Below are 22004 nucleotides of genomic sequence, written 5' to 3' on the forward strand. Positions count from 1 at the left end.
CTATTTTATAACAAAATTGCTTGCATTGTTAATTTAAAAAATTAAACTGTTTTCTTTTTTGTAGAAAACATAACTTAGCGGTTACATCAGAACTTTGTAACATCTTAAATATAATCATATCGGTTTTTCAAGATCTTTTCTAGTTTCTGAGATCTAAACGTGACGGACAGAGGGCAGACCATACAAAATTAATTGCAGCTTTTCCGAATTTCAGGTGGCCGATAAAAAGAAAGAAAATGGGAGAATGGTACCTAAATAGGGCAATACATTTTTCCTATAGAACTCTTTCGTGTGAGGATCGATGCAAAGATATTTTTTTTCCTTAAGAGTTATTAGGACTCTCAGACAAGTGTATGGGGAAGAGAAGAAGGAATAATGTCAACTTACAATAAACGACTTGAAAATCTTCAATCTCTAATATTTTCAACTTTTGTAGCGAAACGCTGGTATCATTTATTCTTTTATAATTTAAAGACGTCAACTTAATATTTATTTTACGTGTTTGGGACTTCTGACCTAAAAATTAAGAACCACCGGTTGCTCTTTTAAACAAAGCATTTGGGTGGACAGAAGTCAATATCCCTAACAAAGAACGAAATTCAATTTTTTTTTATAAATATATTGTAGGGCGCAAGTTTCATTACATCAAAAAAAAAGTTAGTACTCTGGTACTCAATGCTAGTAATGACCTGTCCCGACTATTATATCATCTACTAACACGAGTGATGTAGGTCATTTTAACGCAATATAAACTAAAGTCAAATGTCTTAGTACAAGTTTTAAAATCTAGGTTAGTTAAGATAGTGCATCTCCAGGTATCTATGGTCTCTTCTGACATCCGTTTTATTATTCTTCAAGCAAAGAATGTTGCGCGCTAGACAAAGAGCCAAATAATATTTTATCATAATATGGGTTTATAACTACAGTAGGGGAAGGTGGGGCTAGTTGTCACAATTTTCAAATTTTGATGTTTTAAACATATTTAGAATTTATTGATTCTCACCAAACTTAGCATGTTGCAACTTAAACATTCAGATAACAACTAGAGCAAATAAAATTAACTTTATCTCTTTATTTATCAGAGTTATACAACAGAAACATGGTTGGGTTAAGGTTGTGACATCTTGCCCCACACCGGGGTAAGTTGACACAGAACATGGGTTAAAATTTCACACATTTAAAAAATCGCCATATCTTGCTTTGTCTAAAAGAAATAACATATTTAGCCAATACTTTGCTCTTGTAGTAGTTTCCTTGACTTGTCGTCGTGAAAGAATTATATATATGTGGAAATTCTTAAATGTTTTGGACCTAACATGGAAAGCTGTAGGTTTTTCTTCAAAATAATGTTTATTTTTTTCTATATAATTTAAAAAAAATATCTGTTCACTTCTCCCTGCAATGCACCCACCTTCAACCTATCTAAATAGTAGGACTAGAGAACTTTTTTCCGAAACTAATTGTTGTGCTCGGAGGACAGATATTGTCTGTATGTTGATGCTGGCATAACCTTTGTAAACAACATTTTTACGGAGAAAGTCGCTTAACACTATGTAGGTAGCATCCATAAAAAAGAATCAATAAAACAAATAATTATTAATAAACAAATATTAATATTAAAATTTGTTTCAAAATGCTTAACCTTCATTGGGGCAAATTGTCACATTGTTGGAGTTTGAAGTCCTTGTGCTGAAACGAATGACGACTAAACAGATTGCGTACCAAGCTCCACACGCTTTTCATCCGAGGCGAATCGTCATAGGAGACCTCAACACTGACCTACGACATTGCAACTTGTAGAAAGTAGAGACAAATGGCTCTCTGCCACGTCGTACAGACCTGTGTGACGTGACAACAAACTATTGGTCTCTCCACAGGTTGCAATGTTGCAGGTCAGTGTTAATTCTTCTATGACGATTCGTCTCGGTTACGATGTCAAAGTTTTATTTCCGAAACAAAAGGCAAAAAATGACGCAGAGTCTGGCTCAAGCTTAGTGAATGATGGAAAGTTGTCTTCTAATTACATACTGCTTGGCCATGACAAATAAACGTATTTTGTTCATTAACAATGATTTTCGTATAATAAAAAGAAAAGTGGACAGTGTGTGTGTGTGTGTGTGTTTGTATAAATTTAGAACACTGACCTTGACCAATATAAATAAACCGTCTGCAAACTTTGGTCACTTTAAAATATCTCTTTCCCTTTTTATTTATGCATAAGGGACCTAGTTCTTGAACAAAGCAGACAATTTTACAACCTTTTGTGTCATGTCGAACTCAGGTTTGTTGTCATTTGAAAGATAGAATATATTAATTTTTATATACTTGATATTGTAATGTTTTCTATGTAAAGTAAAATGACTAGTTGCTAATATACCTATGGGCCTACAACCAATTTAGCATTCAAATTAGTAGAATAGTGCAGGGCCATCCTAAAGCATAGGCAAACTAGGTAACCGCCTAGGGTCGACAATTGGTGGGGCATCGAACAGGACTCAAATAAAATTATTTTTTAGAGAAACAGTTGCGAAACATGGATCAATATTCAAACGTAGAGGACCTCGATGGCTACTAGCCTCGTTCTTAAGTCTCTACTGTGATTGAAGGTTTATTCAATAGTGTTTAGATTTACTTGTTAGACTACATATATTAGAAGACCATTGTTCCTTCCTTTTGGTGAATTGTCAAAACGTTATTTCTATAGTCTGGTGATCAAGAATCATCTATGAAGCACATTCGTACCATCGGCGTTATATCAATTTAATTATTGGTTGATATAGATAGATATATATACAGGAAGGTTTTTAAATCCTTGTGTTGTTTTTTCGTTCTTATTTTTTTTTTCTATTTCATTCGGGGCCAACCTATTCACTTCGCCTAGTGCCTCGGATTGCCTAGGGCTGGCATTGATAAATCAACTTCATCTACTGCAATAACTGTAAACGAGCTGTTTGATTAATGTTACATGATTTCATATTCTTGCATTATGTTGATATTGTTTTCTAAGGGTTGGCGTATGTCCGTACCATAGACATAAATAAATATAGACTGGCCGATAAAAGAGTTTTATGAAACGAAAATTTGTGACTTGCAATTGTGTGTACTTTATTCATGACTTTATTATACAGCAGCGTAGTTTTGTTTAATGTCTAAGACTGAAGATTATGCAACTTTTCAGAATTCAGAAATCCGACAACAATAGATATACATGCTTTCAAGTTACATGAAGTTATTTCCTTTTTCCAGTCTATATTTATTTATGTCTATGGTCCGTACACTTACATTATCATTGTTTCTGTATTTTAAAAAATGCTCTCGCTGATTTGCTAAATTATACTATTGATGTGACACAATATTGAGTCCATTGACATCTAATCCTTTCAAAGAATGATAATATAGATTCCAACGTTGACATTTTGAAATGAAAATGATAGATACAATTCAAAGTGTTTAAATAGGCTACAATTGACTGACAAACATTGCGCTTGACTGACTGACTGAACTGGCCAACAAACTAGATATGCGCCTCATTCTTTATTTTATAGAAATTAAGAAACCACATCAAACTGTCGACCCTTTCTTCGTGACTTTTTTTTTTCACACAGGACGCTTGGATTTATAAACAAAACAATTGGTCAGAGTCTCAACCTAAAGATGGTTTAAGTTGTTGAGATTAAATTTATTTCCTGTACCTGCCGAATTGGCCAAATGGTAGTCAAGCGTGACAAATGTTTCGTGATTTGTCATAACAAAAATGTTGCTTGTATATGATGACTGGTGTGTAACACATTCATTTATGATATCCAGCAAGCGTATCTTTGGACGACCCTGTCTTCGTGTTCTCACCCATGGGCGTAGCCAGGATTTTTTTTCGGGGAGGGTTTTGGGGGGGGGGAGACCCCCCCCCCCCCGCGAAAAAAAAAATATATATAAATATATGTGTGTGTGTGTGTGTACATAATTAATCTTTATTACATTCTGACCCTTTCGGAAGACGTTTATTGTTTATTGTAGACTCCCCGCCCTTGATAGCAAGGGGGGCTGGGGGAGTTCGCAGCGCAACTATTTCTGGTATTGAAAGCCAACAAAATGCATATTCTGAGGTATCTACAGTGCATTATCTTGCTATTAAAAAGTTTTATTTCAAAAACCTAATGTGCTATTCTTACTGACTTAGACCCTCTCGCGCCGTTCGGCGCATTTTCCGGCAAGCTGTATCCGCAACTCTTATTTTGCGTAATTCATTTTGTCGGAAAACATGTCCCGCAAAACCTCATGCGACGCTCTGTCACAACCTTACTAAGGATTCGACTCCCAGTTCGGCATATGATTTCTTTGATTTAGACCCGATCTCTATGACTGACTCCTAAAATCTGTCTTAGCCATCTTTGTTGAGACACATTCAATGATTTTCAATTTCGGCAGAAGACTATTCACACTTTATTAATGGTGCCCAAGCCACTGGTAGAAATTTGTAACCTTTCTTGACTACGCTCTTGGAATTACATGCCTGTATTTCGCTTTAGATTTTATATCAAAAAGGAAAGTCTTTTCGTCAAATCATCTGTTGCGGGGTTTTAAACTAAAAAATCTCTGGTTTTTTGTTTGTTTTGTTTTTAATTCAAAACCCCATTTAGCTACGATCATAGAATTTGGTGACTGTAGTTTGCTTTAAAATAATATTGAAGAGAGAGGTTTTCAACTCTAAACGCTCTGTAGGAAAAATTTTTAACTCAAAACCATCTGGAGGGGTTTTAAACTTTAAAGAAAAAGCCATCTGGAGGAGGGGGGTTTAAACTCAAAACCCTTTGGCTACGCTCATAGATTTTATAGTGTGTAATTTGCTTTTTTTTATATTGAAGAGGTACTTTTTAGCTTCAAACCCCAACTGGAAGGGGGAGGGGGGTTAAACTCAAAACCCCTTTGGCTACGCTCATAGAATTTTGAGTGTATAATTTGTTTTTTTTATATTGAAGATGGGGTTATCGTAAATTTTGGATGGGGTTTTAAAATCAAAATCTTCCTCAACTGTGCTGTTGGAATTTGGGGATTGTTGTTTTGCATTTTTTGTTTTGTTTTATAGAAGAGGGGGATTTAACTGCAAAAACCTCTGGTAGGGGGTTTAAAATTCAAAACCCCCTGGTAGAGGGATTTGTATCTCAAAACCCCCTGATAGGGGTTTTTAAAATCTCAAAACCCCCTGGTAGGGGGATTTAAACTCAAAACCCCCTGGTAGAGGGTTTTTAACTCAAAACTGCCTCGGCTGTGCTGTGGTAAGTGATGATTTAGTATTAAAATCTCACCTAAAATAAACAAATGAAAGCAAAAATCAGTCACTTAATCCCTTAATAGTGAGTCATAAACCCTCTCTTTACTTGGAATGCCTTTTAATAGTGCGTCATAAACCCTCTCTTCAAGTATTCAGGAGTTCCTCCTTTTTGCCAGCCAGAGTGTTGACATGCAAAAGTACAAACTCATTTGTCTTCTTTTCCAGGTATCAGATACCAGGAATTTTTCTGAAGTATTTACTTTCAAAAGCTTGGATTCTTCTTTGATATCCTGCTAAGAGCAGCTGCTGACCGCTAAAACTGGATAGACTTGATTACGCGAACTATAACAGTACCCCTACGACAAAAGTTAAGGGACAGATGGTGATGTAAAAAAAAGGAAATTTCCCATGTCAGACCTTGTGGTCTATAGGGCAGATGATGTAAAGGTCATCTGTTTCTGTGGCCTACGGTTTACGAGGACGTCATGTGGCCAACACAACGACCAACCGTCTTTGCTTTTCCCCAACTAATGTCAGGTACCCGTTAGAGCTGTGTGGACTCAGAGGCGCCCAAAGATCCCGAAAGCCAAGTGCTTTACCGCTCAGCCAGCGCGCCTCTGGTGATGATGTAGGCATATAATATATAATAATAAAATGGAGTAATAGTGTATGGATGTTAGGAAAGGGTGAAGACGAGCATTCAAAAGTATATTTAATATGGGCCCTATAAATTATATATCTATATATATGTCTAAACTTTATTAGTACAATTGTTACTCACATATTTAGGATTAAAAAGCAATCAGAGAAACTAATGAACATCTCAAAACTCAAAAAAGACTTATCACTTATCATCACCAAAAAAAATAATTATTTTAGAATTTGGCCTTTTTATTTTTACAAATGATTGAAATTTGGTTTCGATATAAAACAAAGTATTACGTAAACAGATCCTTTACGGAGTGTGACAGTTTTTTGTTTATATTTGTGTTTTATTTGTATTTAAATCAGTTTTCTTTTGTTTGTTTTACACGTATCAGATGTTGCTAATTGAGTATTATTACATCCTGACTCAAACTTCCCTCAGCAAACGCGACATGAAACTCTTCAAAATCAATGGTTCGAAACTAGACCTCTGGCATTCTATGGATGTTGCCAAGCCAGCCAAGGCATCTGCTGGTGATAACACGGCGGTGGACCTGGCACCCTGCTCTTCGTAGCGCTTCCTCCGTATCTTGTGGTATCATATCGTTAGTCTTCCGAACAATACAATATTATTGGCAACATTTTTGTTGTGTACACGTTTCTTCTTTTTGCACTGGCGGAGACAGGGTTGGGGTTGTTAATTTTGTGCAGTTCATAGATTCTGATATTCATGCTGACAATATTGAAACCTGCCTTTTTACTTGCCTGAAAGGACTACTTCGGGGTGCGATTATGAGTTTGTGTTTCCAAACAATTTTTGTAACCTTGATTTTAATGGGTTTCTACTACTTTTAATTAATAGCATCATTACAAGAGCGCCTCGCCAATGGCGGTACGTTGGTTGTTGCCGAGGGCTATGTGTTTGAATTTGAGAGACGCGGCTATCTCCAGGCTGGCGCCTTCGTTCCTGAGGTGGTCATTGAACGTCCAGACCTGGTCAAGCTGATGCACGAAGAGTTTGTTCATGCTGGAAGTGAAGTCGTTCTGGCTTTCACGGTAAATCAGTCAAGACTTTAGACAGATAATAAAATCTTAGCTGTAAATAAATAGGCATTCAGTATTACATATTAGTATTTTAATAGCTATGATAAATACTTTTCAGTATCAGATTATATTAAATAAACATCATAATAACTATACTGTTAATTTAGACGACTTTTGTCGATAATCTGCAACCTTTAATTATAAATAGAAATAACAATTTCATAAGTGTTGGAGACTTTAGGATCTTTTTTTTAAAGCAGAAGAGCTATTACTTGGTCCAGGACACGGTGTGGACTAACAAGTTGTTGTGATCCTACGATTTCAATAATAAAATTAGGTATAGATGCTAGATCGCCATGTATTAAACCTAAATGTAAGCACTATAGTAGCCTTATAGTACATAATGTATTATTTCAGTATTATGGGCACAGAGAAAAACTTCGTTTGATTGGTCGTGAAAGCGAACTGGAGAGTATGAATAAGCGAGCGCTGTCTATTGCCAAAGAGGTGGCCAGATCAACAGGGACTTTATTTGCTGGAAATATTTGCAATTCCACCATATATCGCAGGGACGACCCAGAAAATCAAAAACAAGTGGAAGCGATGTTTAAGGTAGGCAATCTCTGTTTGAGGTAGGCAATATTTGTTTCTAAAGAGTTGTGGGCGTTGCCATACACAGCATTCAGCTCTTTCTATTGTACTTTTAGTTTGCCCGCGCTCAGGTGATCTTGGGTTGTCCCACAGATCATACATTTTTTTTTGAAACCTTGGAAAATTTAAGTTTCTTCATTATCACGCCATATTTATCAAACGCTTTATGGATGCAACATGTTTCTTTTGTTTCAAACATAAACGTTTCACCCACAGGAGCAGATAGAATGGGCAGTTGATGCTGGCGTCGATTATATCCTTGGTGAGACATTTAGTGAATTTGGTGAAGCCATGCTGGCGCTACAATCTATAAAAAAGTACGGAAAAGGTGAGACAAGTCACACAGTTATAATTAACACTAATTTTTTAAAACAAATCTGGGGATTGTGTAACTGAATCATCATAAATTTGACTTCAATCATTTATTTTTGTTTAAAAAAAGCTTCTATCAAAAAACGCATATGTTCTCTGGCAATTCGCGCAACTGTCCAGTAATCTGCTAATGCATAAGAATACTTCCTATATTTTTAACTACCTATCTCGTTCTGATATCATGCATTAGTTTGGTTAATACTGTAAAATAAAGTTAGAAAGAACTTTAAAAATTTCACAGGAGTGATAGAGACATATTGTTTTAAAGTCATAACATTTTCTGTATTAATTTATAACGTACTAGCATTACCCACCGACCAAGCCTGTTAATTTTGTTACCAGGCTATATAGTGCTTATATGTTTATATTATATTCCTTTATTCTCTTACCTACTACTTTTATTTAAACGCCCCCCCCCCCCCTTCCATATATTCCTTTAGTCAGCCAATTCTAGTATCTACTGCTTTGAATTGAACCAACTCGTAAATTCATGTATCACTTCTCCCACACTCTCGTCCGTAACCGTAACAAATAGTCTTATTTACGCTATCTGACTATTCTTCTGCTTTTCAGTTGAAATGTTTGTTAGGCTCCAAGATATTTTTTCGGGCTGGACTTTTTTTTTCCTTACTATTGCCTGCAAATGCTCACATAATACTTTAGTCGTACTTCCACCTTCATTTTTTTGTTTGCGCTTTCAATAAAACTATCAGCATTTCAACTCTCCCCACACATACCTTTTGGCACGTGTATTCTAGTATAGGTTACGTAGAATGGGAACGGCCCTCTTTAAATCGCCCTCCCAAACATACTTCTGACCTGTGAATTCTATATCACTTTCCCCAACCCTTTTCACCCCTCCCAATAAAACTCTTGAATTTTTTAGCATCTATTACATCGCTTAAGAATGTTACTCCTTCCAAACATATATTGTTTACCCGTGAATTCGAGTATCATTTGTTTCCCCCCTCCCAAACACACACTAGTCCTACATATCATTTCTGAGTATCTTCTACTTTTTATTGACATATTTGAAAGGCTCTCTGCTGCTTTCAAACACCGTCGATTTTTTTTATCGTGTCAAAAAGTCATCTTAGGATAAAGGTTGTAAGATCAATTTCAACTTGTATGTAGATTATTTTATAGCTTATTTAAATTTAATTGAGCGAAAAACGCCCTTTAAAAATAGTACAAACAGGGGGAAAAGTTATTGCGCCATTAGGAACTTGAATCCTTGACGCTAATATTGCTAGTCTGATGCTTTACCGACTAGTGAAGTTTAATTTTTTAAAGAGGAAATTACACACTAATAGTAAAGTGCTTAAAACGTAATTTTAGTCTTGTATTTTTCAATACGTCAGCTTTTTTTTTTAAATAGGGTGGAAATTGAGAATAAAAAAATCGTTTTTGGTGAATTTAACTGCCGCTGCGTTTTCGATCATGAAAATATCTTAGTTGTCCGAATGGCAAGGTAAATGATAACAGGCTACATACTCGTAATTTTTCATTCACGGCAAGTGGGAGAGTTAGTGGTCGGTGAGTAGAACTGTACTGTACACCTCCTTTTCCTTTGTTAATACTTAGGTGTTCCCGCTGTTATAACCATGGCTTCCGCTGGCCAAGAGCTGACATTTGACAGGATTCCATTCGAGGACGCTTGCAAGCAGCTGGAAGATGCAGGAGCGGCTGTGGTTGGGCTCAACTGTGGTCGCGGGCCTGCGACGATTTTACCCTTAATGAAAAAAATTAGACAAACTTGTAAGGTATGATTTCTTCAGATTTATGTATATCAGTTGGTCAGTTCCTGGAAAATAGGGGAAGGAAGAGACTGAGAAAAAGATATCATAAATTACAGACGCCTCTTTTTTTTTAAAAAAAAGGATAATTACGTCTTATAAGATAATTACGTCCTACCAGGTAATTACGCCCTAAATGGAGCATTAGAGAAAAATAGTAAAGAATAAGATAATTGGGATATGGAAGAGTGAAAAATATAGTAACAAATGGAGAGAGGGTGGACTAAAAACTAAATATGGAAGAGAGACGGACCAAACGACAAAGAGATAGGAAGAGCGAGAAAAGAAGAGATAAAGGAGGGTTAAGATGGACAAGAGGCAATGAGGGAAAACTAAAAAGAGAAAGAGATAGGTGACAAGAGACAAGGAAGAGAAAATAAAGAGAGGGCAAGCCCGTGGTAAGTTTATCATAAACCCTCAATTATCTCGAAGTCTGCTTTCTTTTGAAATTAACTATAAGGGAAGCAATACTTGTTTTTCTAATTATTGAAACTTGATTTATAATAATCTCTCTTTAAAAAACAAAAGACTGTTCATATACTTAAAAATTAGTAACCCTAATGATTATGGTAATAAAAGATTATTACATATTTTTAATTTACATATTTGTCAAATTCTATATATCAGGTCCCCATAGCGTGTCTTCCAGTACCTTACCAAACATCTGAACAATATCCCACGATGCAATCTCTTGTTGATAAGGAAACAGGTAAAAAAAAAAATAGCTGTATTTAAATCCTTTACTAAGTCTATTGCAGACTTATTTAGCCTGATGGGCAGTTTTGAGGACCGTAATATGCTAATTGGCCAAAGTACATACGCAAAGATTCTGTAAAACACAGATATAAATTCAATCAATGAGGTAAATGCAATAGGACTAATATTGAATAACTAGGGCGACATTACACTCTAATACGTTAACACGGTGAACTTTTGCCTAAAGCATCTCATTATCATCTTTACGATTGCCATGAAAAATAAACATATATATTAAAATTATCATCATCAAAGGCCATGCGAGTGAGGTTTTGAAAGCTTGTGGCTTCGAAACGGGATTCAGCAAGTCTGAGACAGTTGAAAAGAATATGAGACAGTTTCCTCCTCCTCTCCGAAGCTCGAGCACCTTGAGTAGAGGACTGCACGAACCGTGTAAGGTATAAACATCAGGGCCTTTTGCTCAAGCCTGGGTAGCCTCCACCACGGGGGGTTGTCAAGTCAGGTGGTCTCGTGTGTTTCCAGACTTCTATTGGATCGTTGCTAGAACATGATGTAAGTTCACCGCTGATCGACGAGTGCGTTAGCTCTCCTTGGTGGGCCACAGAGTCACTAAATGTGTTGAAAGTCTGTGAATCGATACTTGCTGCAGCCTTACCAGGATGATGTAAAGTTGCATTGAATTTGTGACGTTATAATGACAGTGTGGATGGGGAGGGGAGTCTTGGTCCACGGCTTAGTAAAGCCTGTATAACAGGCTCCGAGTCAGTGATTACATGGATTTGTGTCGTGGAGTCGATGATTTTCAATGCTTCACTGATGTCATGCCTTTGGCGCGTCAAAGCTGCAGATAGTTATTTATAATCCGTGTCATAATATAATTTTATGGTCCGCTTGCAAAAAATCTAATCGGTTTGTAAGAAAGTTTTCGTTTCAAACTATGTTCATGAGACTATACGAGTTATGATCGCAAGTGAAAGCAGAAGTTGTTTTGTTATATCTTAGTTATTTTTATAAAATCAAAATGTTTACGACAGTTAATTTAGAAAATCTTTTAATCGTTAACATGATAATAATAATTTTGAGTGATTTGCCATGAAACCATTAGAAAAGATTTTTTTATGGACCTGCCAATAGCATATTGAGCTTTTTTAGTTACGAATCTGAAGGTCCTAACTCAATGTGGACATTTTTGTAAAAGATAAACTATCCTGTCAGTTGTTTTTTTCTATATACATTCAAATATGTGTATACACTTATACAATAAAGATGTGCATTTTCAATTTCTGTTATACATCCAGGTAAACAAGCCTTTCCTTATGACCTACCTGGGCACACCTGTACCAGAAGTCAAATAGAAGAGTTTGCCAAGACTTGCAAAGAAATCGGTGTCAACTACGTGGGTCTGTGTTGTGGGAATGCTTCTCATTATATCCGTATAGTAGCAGAGGTAACATAGGACTAATTTGTAGTAGATTTTAGTTTGAGAACTTTAAGGGACTACTAAAAAAAAATAAACACACACCATGCTTGAAATCTGTGGCATTTCACGTCTTGAGAGACGATCTTTTCCCTTTGAAATACGCCATTGAGGACTGGTGAATTTTATTTTATGAATTATTGAACTGAAAAAAAAAACTAACATGACAATGACATAAAAGAAGCATACCAGTTTGTCTCTGATTTATATTTTAAACTCATAGAACTTTTACTCAATCTCACACTTTTGGTTGGTAGACTATTGGGTCGTTACTAAATACCAACAGTTTGGGTTCGTTATGACGTTGATGGCAAATATTATTATATTATTGTTATGCAGGGAAGTTTGAAAAGAGAAATAACAAAGAGAACACTCATATCTAACGCCTTATATTAATAGATAGACATGCTAAATCGAAATCCAAATCTTAGTCCTTAATGGCGTAGCTAGGGATTTGGGGGCCTGGGGCCTGAACTCTTTAGAGCACCATGCATTTTGAAATTCGACATCATGGCATGAGAAAATGGCGTAATCTACATATATAATTCTTTTCATGGCTCAACAGTTTGAACACCAAAGAGTAAATGGAAGATCACTCTTTTATTTCTGCAAGTCGGACTAGAGTTACCTCACGAAACAAAAAGAGGGGGAGGAAAACAAGTAGTATTCACCAGTCACTAAATAGCAGGGCCGGAATTAACCATTGTGACCAAGATCACTCTTTTATTTATTTCTAACCCACGTAACTTTAGCGGCGAAAAAAAAAGAGGGGGGGGGGAGTTTAAGTATTCTACTCTGTATTCACCCGTCACTAAATAGCTGGTCCGGACTTAACCATTGTGGAGCAATATGAGAAACGGATTTTGCGGGGCCCAGTTTGGGTAGGGATACGGATAATAAGTAAAAATTAAGAGTTTGTATTAGACAATTAATTCGTCTTTATATTTTATTCATTCTTTGCTACGTACAAAATTACTTTACGAGCCTTGCGTGTAGCAAAGTCATACAGTATATCATAAAACGTTTATTTCCTACATAAATCATGCTCAATAGCAAGAATTACCAAATGTTTCAATCTATCTACGAGAATTGTTGACCTCAATTAATTCTACACTATTTTGAGGCGCGAGAAGCTTCTTTCACTATATTCCACAATTACGGGTAATGCATTTTGCCGTTTTTTTTAATCGCGCGTAGGATTGGCGTTTTCCGTATTGAAATGACACCCCAAAATGACAATTTTTGTCTATATTTTTCAGGAGATTTGTATGAGTTTTCTAAAGATTTTAATAATTTTCGGATATTTCCAGGACTTTTTCGTATATTTTGAAATTTCAGTTGATTCCCAGGTGCTCCGGCAAATCAGGCGACCGCGGGAAATCTGTTATAAGTTATAAAATGTTTTAATTTAATAATTTACACCTGAAATTAGCGCGTGTCCTACGAAAGTCCGGGGCACACTGCTGTCGGATAGGTTGCAGTGGCCAAAAGGCCGGCCCTGGTAAAATAGCGGCGTATGCTACGCCGTGTGTAGACTTATTTAATAATGTAAAAACAAATTTCAGGCACTTATTTGGGGTCCCCCTCAAATAGGGTCCGGGAAGATTTGGACCCCCCTCCACCCAACATAGCTAAGCAACTGTTAGTACTGCAAAAAGGGTCAGACTTGTTAGTCATTTTTAACATTTTCTAGTGTGTATTCTGTGTCTCCACTATACTCCCAATATGCTACATATTAATTTAAGGAAAACATTAGAAAACAGTAACCCTGGATAGTTTTGGAAATAAATTCCATTAGATTTTTTAAACAAAATGCTATGAATTTTCAAATATTTTTCTTTTGGTTTCCCAACAGATCTACGGGAGGAAGCCTCCTGCTAGTCGATACTCTCCTGACATGTCCAGACATTATATGTTCGGGGATAAGTCCCAATTTAGCAAATATACGACTGAAGACATGGTGGAGTTTACAAAGGCGGTTCAATAGACGGCTTCCTTTCCTATACAAAAACATGATTATTATTATTACTGTATTCGGAAGATAGTACTGGTATGCAATTTGTTTAGAAGAATGTAAAGCTGTTGGTACACTTTGATATAAGCATATGTTTTGATTGTAGAATGGAATAGTACATCTATTAAGGGAAAATGTGATTAAAAGCGATTAACCGTAGCGTGTCTGTCAGTGATAAAGAACTTTAATATAAGCCTATTATCTTTTCTGTGAATCACCAAGTTTACGGAACAAAAAAACACTTTCAAGAAGAATTTGACATTAAACTTTTCAAACCTATAATCTTAAGTGAACAATTGTATCTAGAACTTTCAAGCACTTCAAAACGTTGTTGTGAAATAAATCAGACTTATACATGAAATAGATTGTGTCGTGTTGTATATCTAGACATGTAAAAAAAACATCGCTTCTTATATTGTTATCATTCTTCTTCACCATCTGTCCCTTTCGTTGTAAGGGTGCTGTGACAGCTCGCGTATTCAAATCCTTCCTTATATATATAGATAATAATATATTAGCAGTAATTTTGTGTTATTTAGTAGTAGTGCATGAGTCGTAAACACCAGATGTTGTCTTCATTTTGTCCAGCTTACACCTACAAATCACGGCGTGTTCACGATGGCCGAATCCAGACAGGCGAGAAGCGTGACATCGTACTTTAGATGTGAGTGACTGCAGGCTTTAAATGTTTTGCATGGAGGAAAATGGAATCGTGCTTATTAATAGTATTGTGATTATTGATAGTTTTGTATTTGTTTCAGATATCCACATTTGAAGGTTTCCGATGACTTTTTAATAATCTAAGGTTCTTTTTAGTTCTGTATATTTGAAATGGCTACAACAATAGAACAATTTTGATATATCCGTCCAAAAAAAATCGCTATTGTAAATTTATTTCACCCCTATGTTAGTCGTGCTAAAAATAACGAAACCTGTCTTTTTGAGCGGACCCATTGTGGTCACCTATGAGTTTATGATTCCACGTTCTATCTTGTTGAAATTTTATCTGGGTTTATTTACTTTTTACAAAGCTTATATCAACTCACTCTGTCTGTCTCTCCGTTAAAAAGTTTTTACATATTATTTCTCCCAAACGCAATATCGGATCAAGCACAATTATTTCTTTTACTTGACAACACTAATCAATAAGTTAATTTACTATTTGTATTTATAATTCTGTTTGATATCTTGAACAAGGAAAGAAATTGTACTTGTCTGAAGTGGTGGTTTTAATGATATAGTCCCCTTTATAGGTCGCCGTTTAAAAGTAAGTTTGAAATAAACCATATATAACAATACAATCTTGTTTTCATAAGCTCCTCACAAGCAGAGTGGCTAATATGTCGGCTTGAGGAGGCTTCTCTAGACCGCACTAGTTGGAGAGAGACGATGACCAAGAAAGCTAAGGACAGAGACAAAACATGGGCCTCAGCTCTTGAAGAAAAGCGTGCCATACGGAAAATGGCCAGCTTCTCTACTTCCAAAGCGAAAGCCACCTTGATCTGCAATATATGTGGACGGGAGTGTCTCTCCAAAATAGGGCTCCACAGCCATATGAAAAAGTGTTTGAGATGAACCATAGTTCTATATATCAATGTACCCTGGGCACGTGTTCAAGAAAGTCTTGGTGGGCCTCCTTCTGAACAGAGGTATTTCAAATGATAGCAAAAGTTTTATAAGTTTTATTTCCCCCTTATACGCATGCACATTACGAAACACGTCTTCATTGATAAAAATACTTTTGACTGTTTTCTATTGAAAGAACACCAAGTGAAGCCAGCCTGCTATGCGTCTACGAAATTCTTAATTTTTGATTAATCGAAACGTCAACAGCACTCAAGACTTATCAAAAGTTAATCAAATTATTGTTTCGTGATCTCTGATGAAAGAAAGAAATAGCAATAAGAGAGTCAGTTCTAGGTTATCATTATTGTGAGACCTGACTGGACGAATGAAGTCATGAAAAATCCATATTTATCCTAAAATAAACTGCGAAGCTAGGCTATGATGGTACTTCCAATATTAATGAATAGTACAACGGCTTTCAGGAATAACCTCATCAATAGCAATCGCTCGCGCATTATGTTCACTTTGCTAACCACAACTTATACTTGTTCATGATTCCGTCTGATGTGTTCAATTCGTTGCAGAGTTCTGTGATTGGTGTGTGTACGTGTTTTTCCTCACAGCATCTTGAGATGGGCGCTTATTTAATACAACATGAAGAGCAGAGTTTTATAACCCTGCCATGCACACCGCCACCCATGCTAGTTCAAAAGGTGCACACTGTTAGGGGCTAGACTTGGAAGGATGTTTACATTAGGAAGAAAAGAACGAAGTTACGCCGTAGTCTAGAACTGATGTGTTCTATTTAGTTGTGAATAAGCATCTATATCGTTGAGTTTCCTCCCTTCAATTAGTTTAGAAAGCAAACAAAAATTGTGCCCCACAAGGTGGTCATTCAGGAATGCTGCTCTAACAGCAATGAAATTCAGATATCTTTATATACTAAAGTTGTTAAATTACTTTGCGTTATCCAAAAGAAAAACAGTCTATGGAAGCTGCAGCACTTAGGGGAAAATGAGAAACATTCACTGCTTTTGTCCTACAAACCGTTCAGTACATAATTGTAAGAGCAATCAACTTTGTGTCAACAAATGTTGGAGAGCGAGAAGCAAGATCTACAATAATCTACATGTAGCAGAAAGTCAACTGGAGAATATCTAGAATAAAGTAAGTCATTTGAGAAATGACTTTGAGGGTGTATAAAATAAAGCTGCTGAAGTAGCTCGATCTTGGGTGTTGATCCAGTGTTTTGCTCTACATAATTGCTGAAAGTTAAAAACAATACTGTGAAGAGAAAATTCAAGATTCAGAGAAGACTTTCAAAGTCAAAGTATTTTACCGAGCTATCGATGTCATTGTTTCTCAAAGATTTCATGGGCATTTAAAAAAGGTCAAAATATTTCAGTCGTTAATGCCGAGTTTCATTTCAAGTGCTCGCGCCATAAACTGTCCTTACAACTAAGCCACTGGTACACTGACTCTAGCAAAAAGCACGGGTTAATGTTTTGAAGTTAATATAAATTTTGAAATAACGTTTAGGACATTTTGAAAGACCTTTTTTTTTAAAAAAAAAAAAATCGGATTTTACAAAAGTGCAATTATTTTGTCACTATGGTGTCATCCCCAAGTTGTCACGTGGACCCCAACTGGTCATGAGTCATGGGGTCAATGAGCGCAATGAACTCCTTCAAGCAATGGTTTCTTCGCCACAGGCTGTGAGCCCTTAATGGTGGTGGGCCGGGATTCATATAACCCCTTCGCGCCATTGATGCTACGCCACTGATGCCGTACCAACTACAACAAAATGTTACAAAATTCTAAGGCTGCATTTACTCTTCTAGGTATAAAATACGATATTTAATTATATAATGAATATTGAAAAGAGAATATCATTTTACAAATATGTAACACATTTTCATACTGGCCGCCAAGAAGTGCAACTACTTGAGTCTTCTTGAGTCTCCTAGTTCTCTTACCTATTCGCTGCTGTCGTTTGTCTCCTGTAAACTCAAAGTAAAGGTCTGGTGGCAACCAAAGTTCTCGTCCAAATACTAATTTGGCTGACGTGTATCGTGTGGTGGCATGAACTGTTCTTCTATAGGACTTGAGGAATGAATAGTTTTCCGATGTCGTTTTAACCAAGTGTTGTATCAACGCGCGATTAAAGCATTCTATCATCCAGTTTGATTTAGAGTGAAGTGTTGTTCACGTTTGATTGTGGGTGACGTGCTGTTGTTTACGTTTGATTGAGTGTGAAGTGCTGTTGTTCACGTTTGATTGTGGGTGACGTGCTGTTGTTTACGTTTGATTGAGGGTGAAGTGCTGTTGTTTACGTCTGATTGAGGGTGAAAGGATGTTGTTCACGTCTGATTGAGGGTGAAGTGCTGTTGTTTACGTCTGATTGAGGGTGAAGTGCTGTTTTTCACGTCTAATTGAGGGTGAAGGAATGTTGTTCAGGTTGATTTGAGGGTCAAAGGATGTTGTTCACGTCTAATTGAGGGTGAGGGGATGTTGTTCAATTCTGATTGAGGGTCAAAGGATGTTGTTCACGTCTGATTGAGGGTGAAGTGCTGTTGTTCACGTCTGATTGAGGGTGAAAGGATGTTGTTCACGTCTGATTGAGGGTGAAGTGCTGTTGTTCACGTCTTATTGAGGGTCAAGGATGTTGTTCACGTTTGATTGAGGGTGAAGGAATGTTATTCACGTTGATTGATGGTGATGGAATGTTGTTCACGTTGATTGAGGGTCAAGGATGTTGTTCACGTCTGATTGAGGGTGAAGTGCTGTTGTTTACGTCTGATTGAGGGTGAAAGGATGTTGTTCACGTCTGATTGAGGGTGAAGTGCTGTTGTTTACGTCTGATTGAGGGTGAAAGGATGTTGTTCACGTCTGATTGAGGGTGAATGAATGTTGTTCACGTCTGATTGAGGGTGAAGTGCTGTTGTTCACGTCTGATTGAGGGTAAAGGAATGTTGTTCACGTCTGATTGAGGGTAAAGGATGTTGTTCACGTCTGATTGAGGGTAAAGGAATGTTGTTCACGTCTGATTTAGGGTGAAGTGCTGTTGTTCACGTCTGATTTAAGGTGAAGTGCTGTTGTTCACGTCTGATTGAGGGTAAAGGAATGTTGTTCACATCTGATTGAGGGTGAAGTGCTGTTGTTCACGTCTGATTGAGGGTAAAGGAATGTTGTTCACGTCTGATTGAGGGTGAAGTGCTGTTGTTAACGTCTGATTGAAGGTGAAGGAATGTTGTTCACGTCTTATTGAGGGTCAAGGATGTTGTTCACGTCTTATTGAGGGTCAAGGATGTTGTTCACGTTTGATTGAGGGTGAAGGAATGTTATTCACGTTGATTGATGGTGATGGAATGTTGTTCACGTTGATTGAGGGTAAAGGAATGTTGTTCACGTCTGATTGAGGGTGAATGAATGTTGTTCACGTCTGATTGAGGGTGAAGTGCTGTTGTTCACGTCTGATTGAAGGTAAAGGAATGTTGTTCACGTCTGATTGAGGGTGAATGAATGTTGTTCACGTCTGATTGAGGGTGAAGTGCTGTTGTTCACGTCTGATTGAGGGTAAAGGATGTTGTTCACGTCTGATTGAGGGTAAAGGAATGTTGTTCACGTCTGATTGAGGGTGAAAGGATGTTGTTCACGTCTGATTGAGGGTGAAGTGCTGTTGTTCACGTCTGATTGAGGGTAAAGGAATGTTGTTCACGTCTGATTGAGGGTAAAGGAATGTTGTTCACGTCTGATTGAGGGTAAAGGAATGTTGTTCACGTCTGATTGAGGGTAAAGGAATGTTGTTCACGTCTGATTGAGGGTAAAGGAATGTTGTTCACGTCTGATTGAGGGTGAAGTGCTGTTGTTCACGTCTGATTGAAGGTGAAGTGCTGTTGTTCACGTCTGATTGACGGTAAAGGAATGTTGTTCACGTCTGATTGAGGGTGAAGTGCTGTTGTTCACGTCTGATTGAGGGTAAAGGAATGTGTTTCACGTCTGATTGAGGGTGAAGTGCTGTTGTTCACGTCTGATTGAAGGTGAAGGAATGTTGTTCACGTTGGTTGAGGGTCAAGGATGTTGTTCACGTCTTATTGAGGGTCAAGGATGTTGTTCACGTTTGATTGAGGGTGAAGGAATGTTATTCACGTTGATTGAGGGTCAAGGATGTTGTTCACGTCTGATTGAGGGTGAAGTGCTGTTGTTTACGTCTGATTGAGGGTGAAAGGAATGTTGTTCACGTCTGATTGAGGGTGAAGTGCTGTTGTTCACGTCTGATTGAGGGTGAAGTGCTGTTGTTCACGTCTGATTGAGGGTGAAGTGCTCTTGTTCACGTCTGATTGAGGGTGAAGTGCTGTTGTTCACGTCTGATTGAGGGTAAAGGAATGTTGTTCACGTCTGATTGAGGGTGAAGGAATGTTGTTCACGTCTGATTGAGGGTGAAAGGATGTTGTTCACGTCTGATTGAGGGTGAAGTGCTGTTGTTCACGTCTGATTGAGGGTGAAGTGTTGTTGTTCACGTCTGATTGAGGGTGAAGTGCTGTTGTTCACGTCTGATTGAGGGTGAAAGGATGTTGTTCACGTCTGATTGAGGGTGAAGTGCTGTTGTTTACGTCTGATTGAGGGTGAAGTGCTGTTGTTCACGTCTGATTGAGGGTGAAGTGCTGTTGTTTACGTCTGATTGAGGGTGAAGTGCTGTTGTTCACGTCTGATTGAGGGTGAAGGAATGTTGTTCACAACTGATTGAGTGTGAAGGAATGTTGTTCACGTCTGATTGAGGGTGAAGGAATGTTGTTCACGTCTGATTGAGGGTGAAGTGCTGTTGTTAACGTCTGATTGAGGGTGAAGTGCTGTTGTTCACGTCTGATTGAGGGTAAAGGAATGTTGTTCACGTCTGATTGAGGGTGAAAGGATGTTGTTCACGTCTGATTGAGGGTGAAGTGCTGTTGTTCTCGTCTGATTGAGGGTGAAGTGCTGTTGTTCACGTCTGATTGAGGGTAAAGGAATGTTGTTCACGTCTGATTAAGGGTGAAAGGATGTTGTTCACGTCTGATTGAGGGTAAAGGAATGTTGTTCACGTCTGATTGAGGGTAAAGGAATGTTGTTCACGTTTGATTGAGGGTAAAGGAATGTTGTTCACGTCTGATTGAGGGTGAAGTGCTGTTGTTCACGTCTGATTGAGGGTGAAGGAATGTTGTTCACGTCTGATTGAGGGTGAAAGGATGTTGTTCACGTCTGATTGAGGGTAAAGGAATGTTGTTCACGTCTGATTGAGGGTGAAGGAATGTTGTTCACGTCTGATTGAGGGTGAAAGGATGTTGTTCACGTCTGATTGAGGGTAAAGGAATGTTGTTCACGTCTGATTGAGGGTGAAGTGCTGTTTTTCACGTCTGATTGAGGGTGAAGGAATGTTGTTCACGTCTGATTGAGGGTGAAGGAATGTTGTTCACGTCTGATTGAGGGTGAAAGGATGTTGTTCACGTCTGATTGAGGGTGAAGTGCTGTTGTTCACGTCTGATTGAGGGTAAAGGAATGTTGTTCACGTCTGATTGAGGGTGAAGTGCTGTTTTTCACGTCTGATTGAGGGTGAAGGAATGTTGTTCACGTCTGATTGAGGGTGAAGGGATGTTGTTCACGTCTGATTGAGGGTGAAGGAATGTTGTTCACGTTTGATTGAGGTTGAAGCGCTGTTGTTCACGTGTGATAAATTTAAATTTTTTAAGAATTATCGAATCTCCAGGAATAGTTTGGACCAGTGGCGAAGCATCCATGTTGCGAAGGGGTAAAATGAACCCAGGCCCACGACTTACGGCCCGTGGAGGGTGTAAGGATGTTGTTCACGTCTGATCGAGGGTGGAGGGATGTTGCCCGTGGAGTAGTAACTATGTCGCGTAGGGGATTAATTGAACTTGGACCCTTAAGACAAGTCTAATTTGGGCTTTACATGAGCTCTTGGAGGTAATAAACAAGTTGAAAAAATAATTGTACTTTTGTAAAATCCGATTAAAAACTTGTAAAGAAAACATAAATCACAACCACTTAACTCTCCCGCAAAGATTCATAATGAATCTATAGAGACATAATTGGGCAATGAAGTTCTAGTAAAAATACTAAAGGAGATGCGATCTTCACCGTTTTTCTCTAAGATTGTGGACAGTACTCAAGACATATTCAATTTGAACCAATTAGCATCATTTCACGCAATTGTTTCGAAATATCCGATGACGAATACCCAAAAGAAATAGCAGCCAGAGAGTTATTTCTAGGTTTTTATATTTGTGACAGCCAAAAGCTGCATAAATGGCTAAACAATAATCGAAGTAATGTAAATCACCATTTATGTTTAAATAAATTGCGAGGCAAAGGCTATTATGATGCTTTCAATATGAGTAGACAGTACAATGGCCTTCACTCATTGCTTCAGCGAAAGCAGTCACTGGCATTTAATTTCAC

General features: G+C 37.6%; 1 protein-coding gene across 1 annotated transcript; it reads left to right on the top strand.

Moving 5' to 3' along the window:
- Positions 1-2138: 2138 nt before the first annotated feature.
- On the top strand, positions 2139-14346 carry LOC106073434 (betaine--homocysteine S-methyltransferase 1-like). Its single transcript, XM_056033288.1, has 8 exons — positions 2139-2281; positions 6777-6970; positions 7376-7570; positions 7826-7937; positions 9566-9744; positions 10405-10486; positions 11793-11941; positions 13827-14346. Exons 1-8 carry the CDS (start codon positions 2269-2271, stop codon positions 13956-13958), a joined length of 1056 nt encoding a protein of 351 aa, XP_055889263.1. The 5' UTR covers positions 2139-2268; the 3' UTR covers positions 13959-14346.
- The last annotated feature ends 7658 nt before the right edge of the window (positions 14347-22004 follow it).

This window comes from Biomphalaria glabrata, chromosome 6 (assembly GCF_947242115.1).
Source record: "Biomphalaria glabrata chromosome 6, xgBioGlab47.1, whole genome shotgun sequence".
In the NCBI taxonomy this organism is placed as follows: domain Eukaryota; kingdom Metazoa; phylum Mollusca; class Gastropoda; family Planorbidae; genus Biomphalaria; species Biomphalaria glabrata.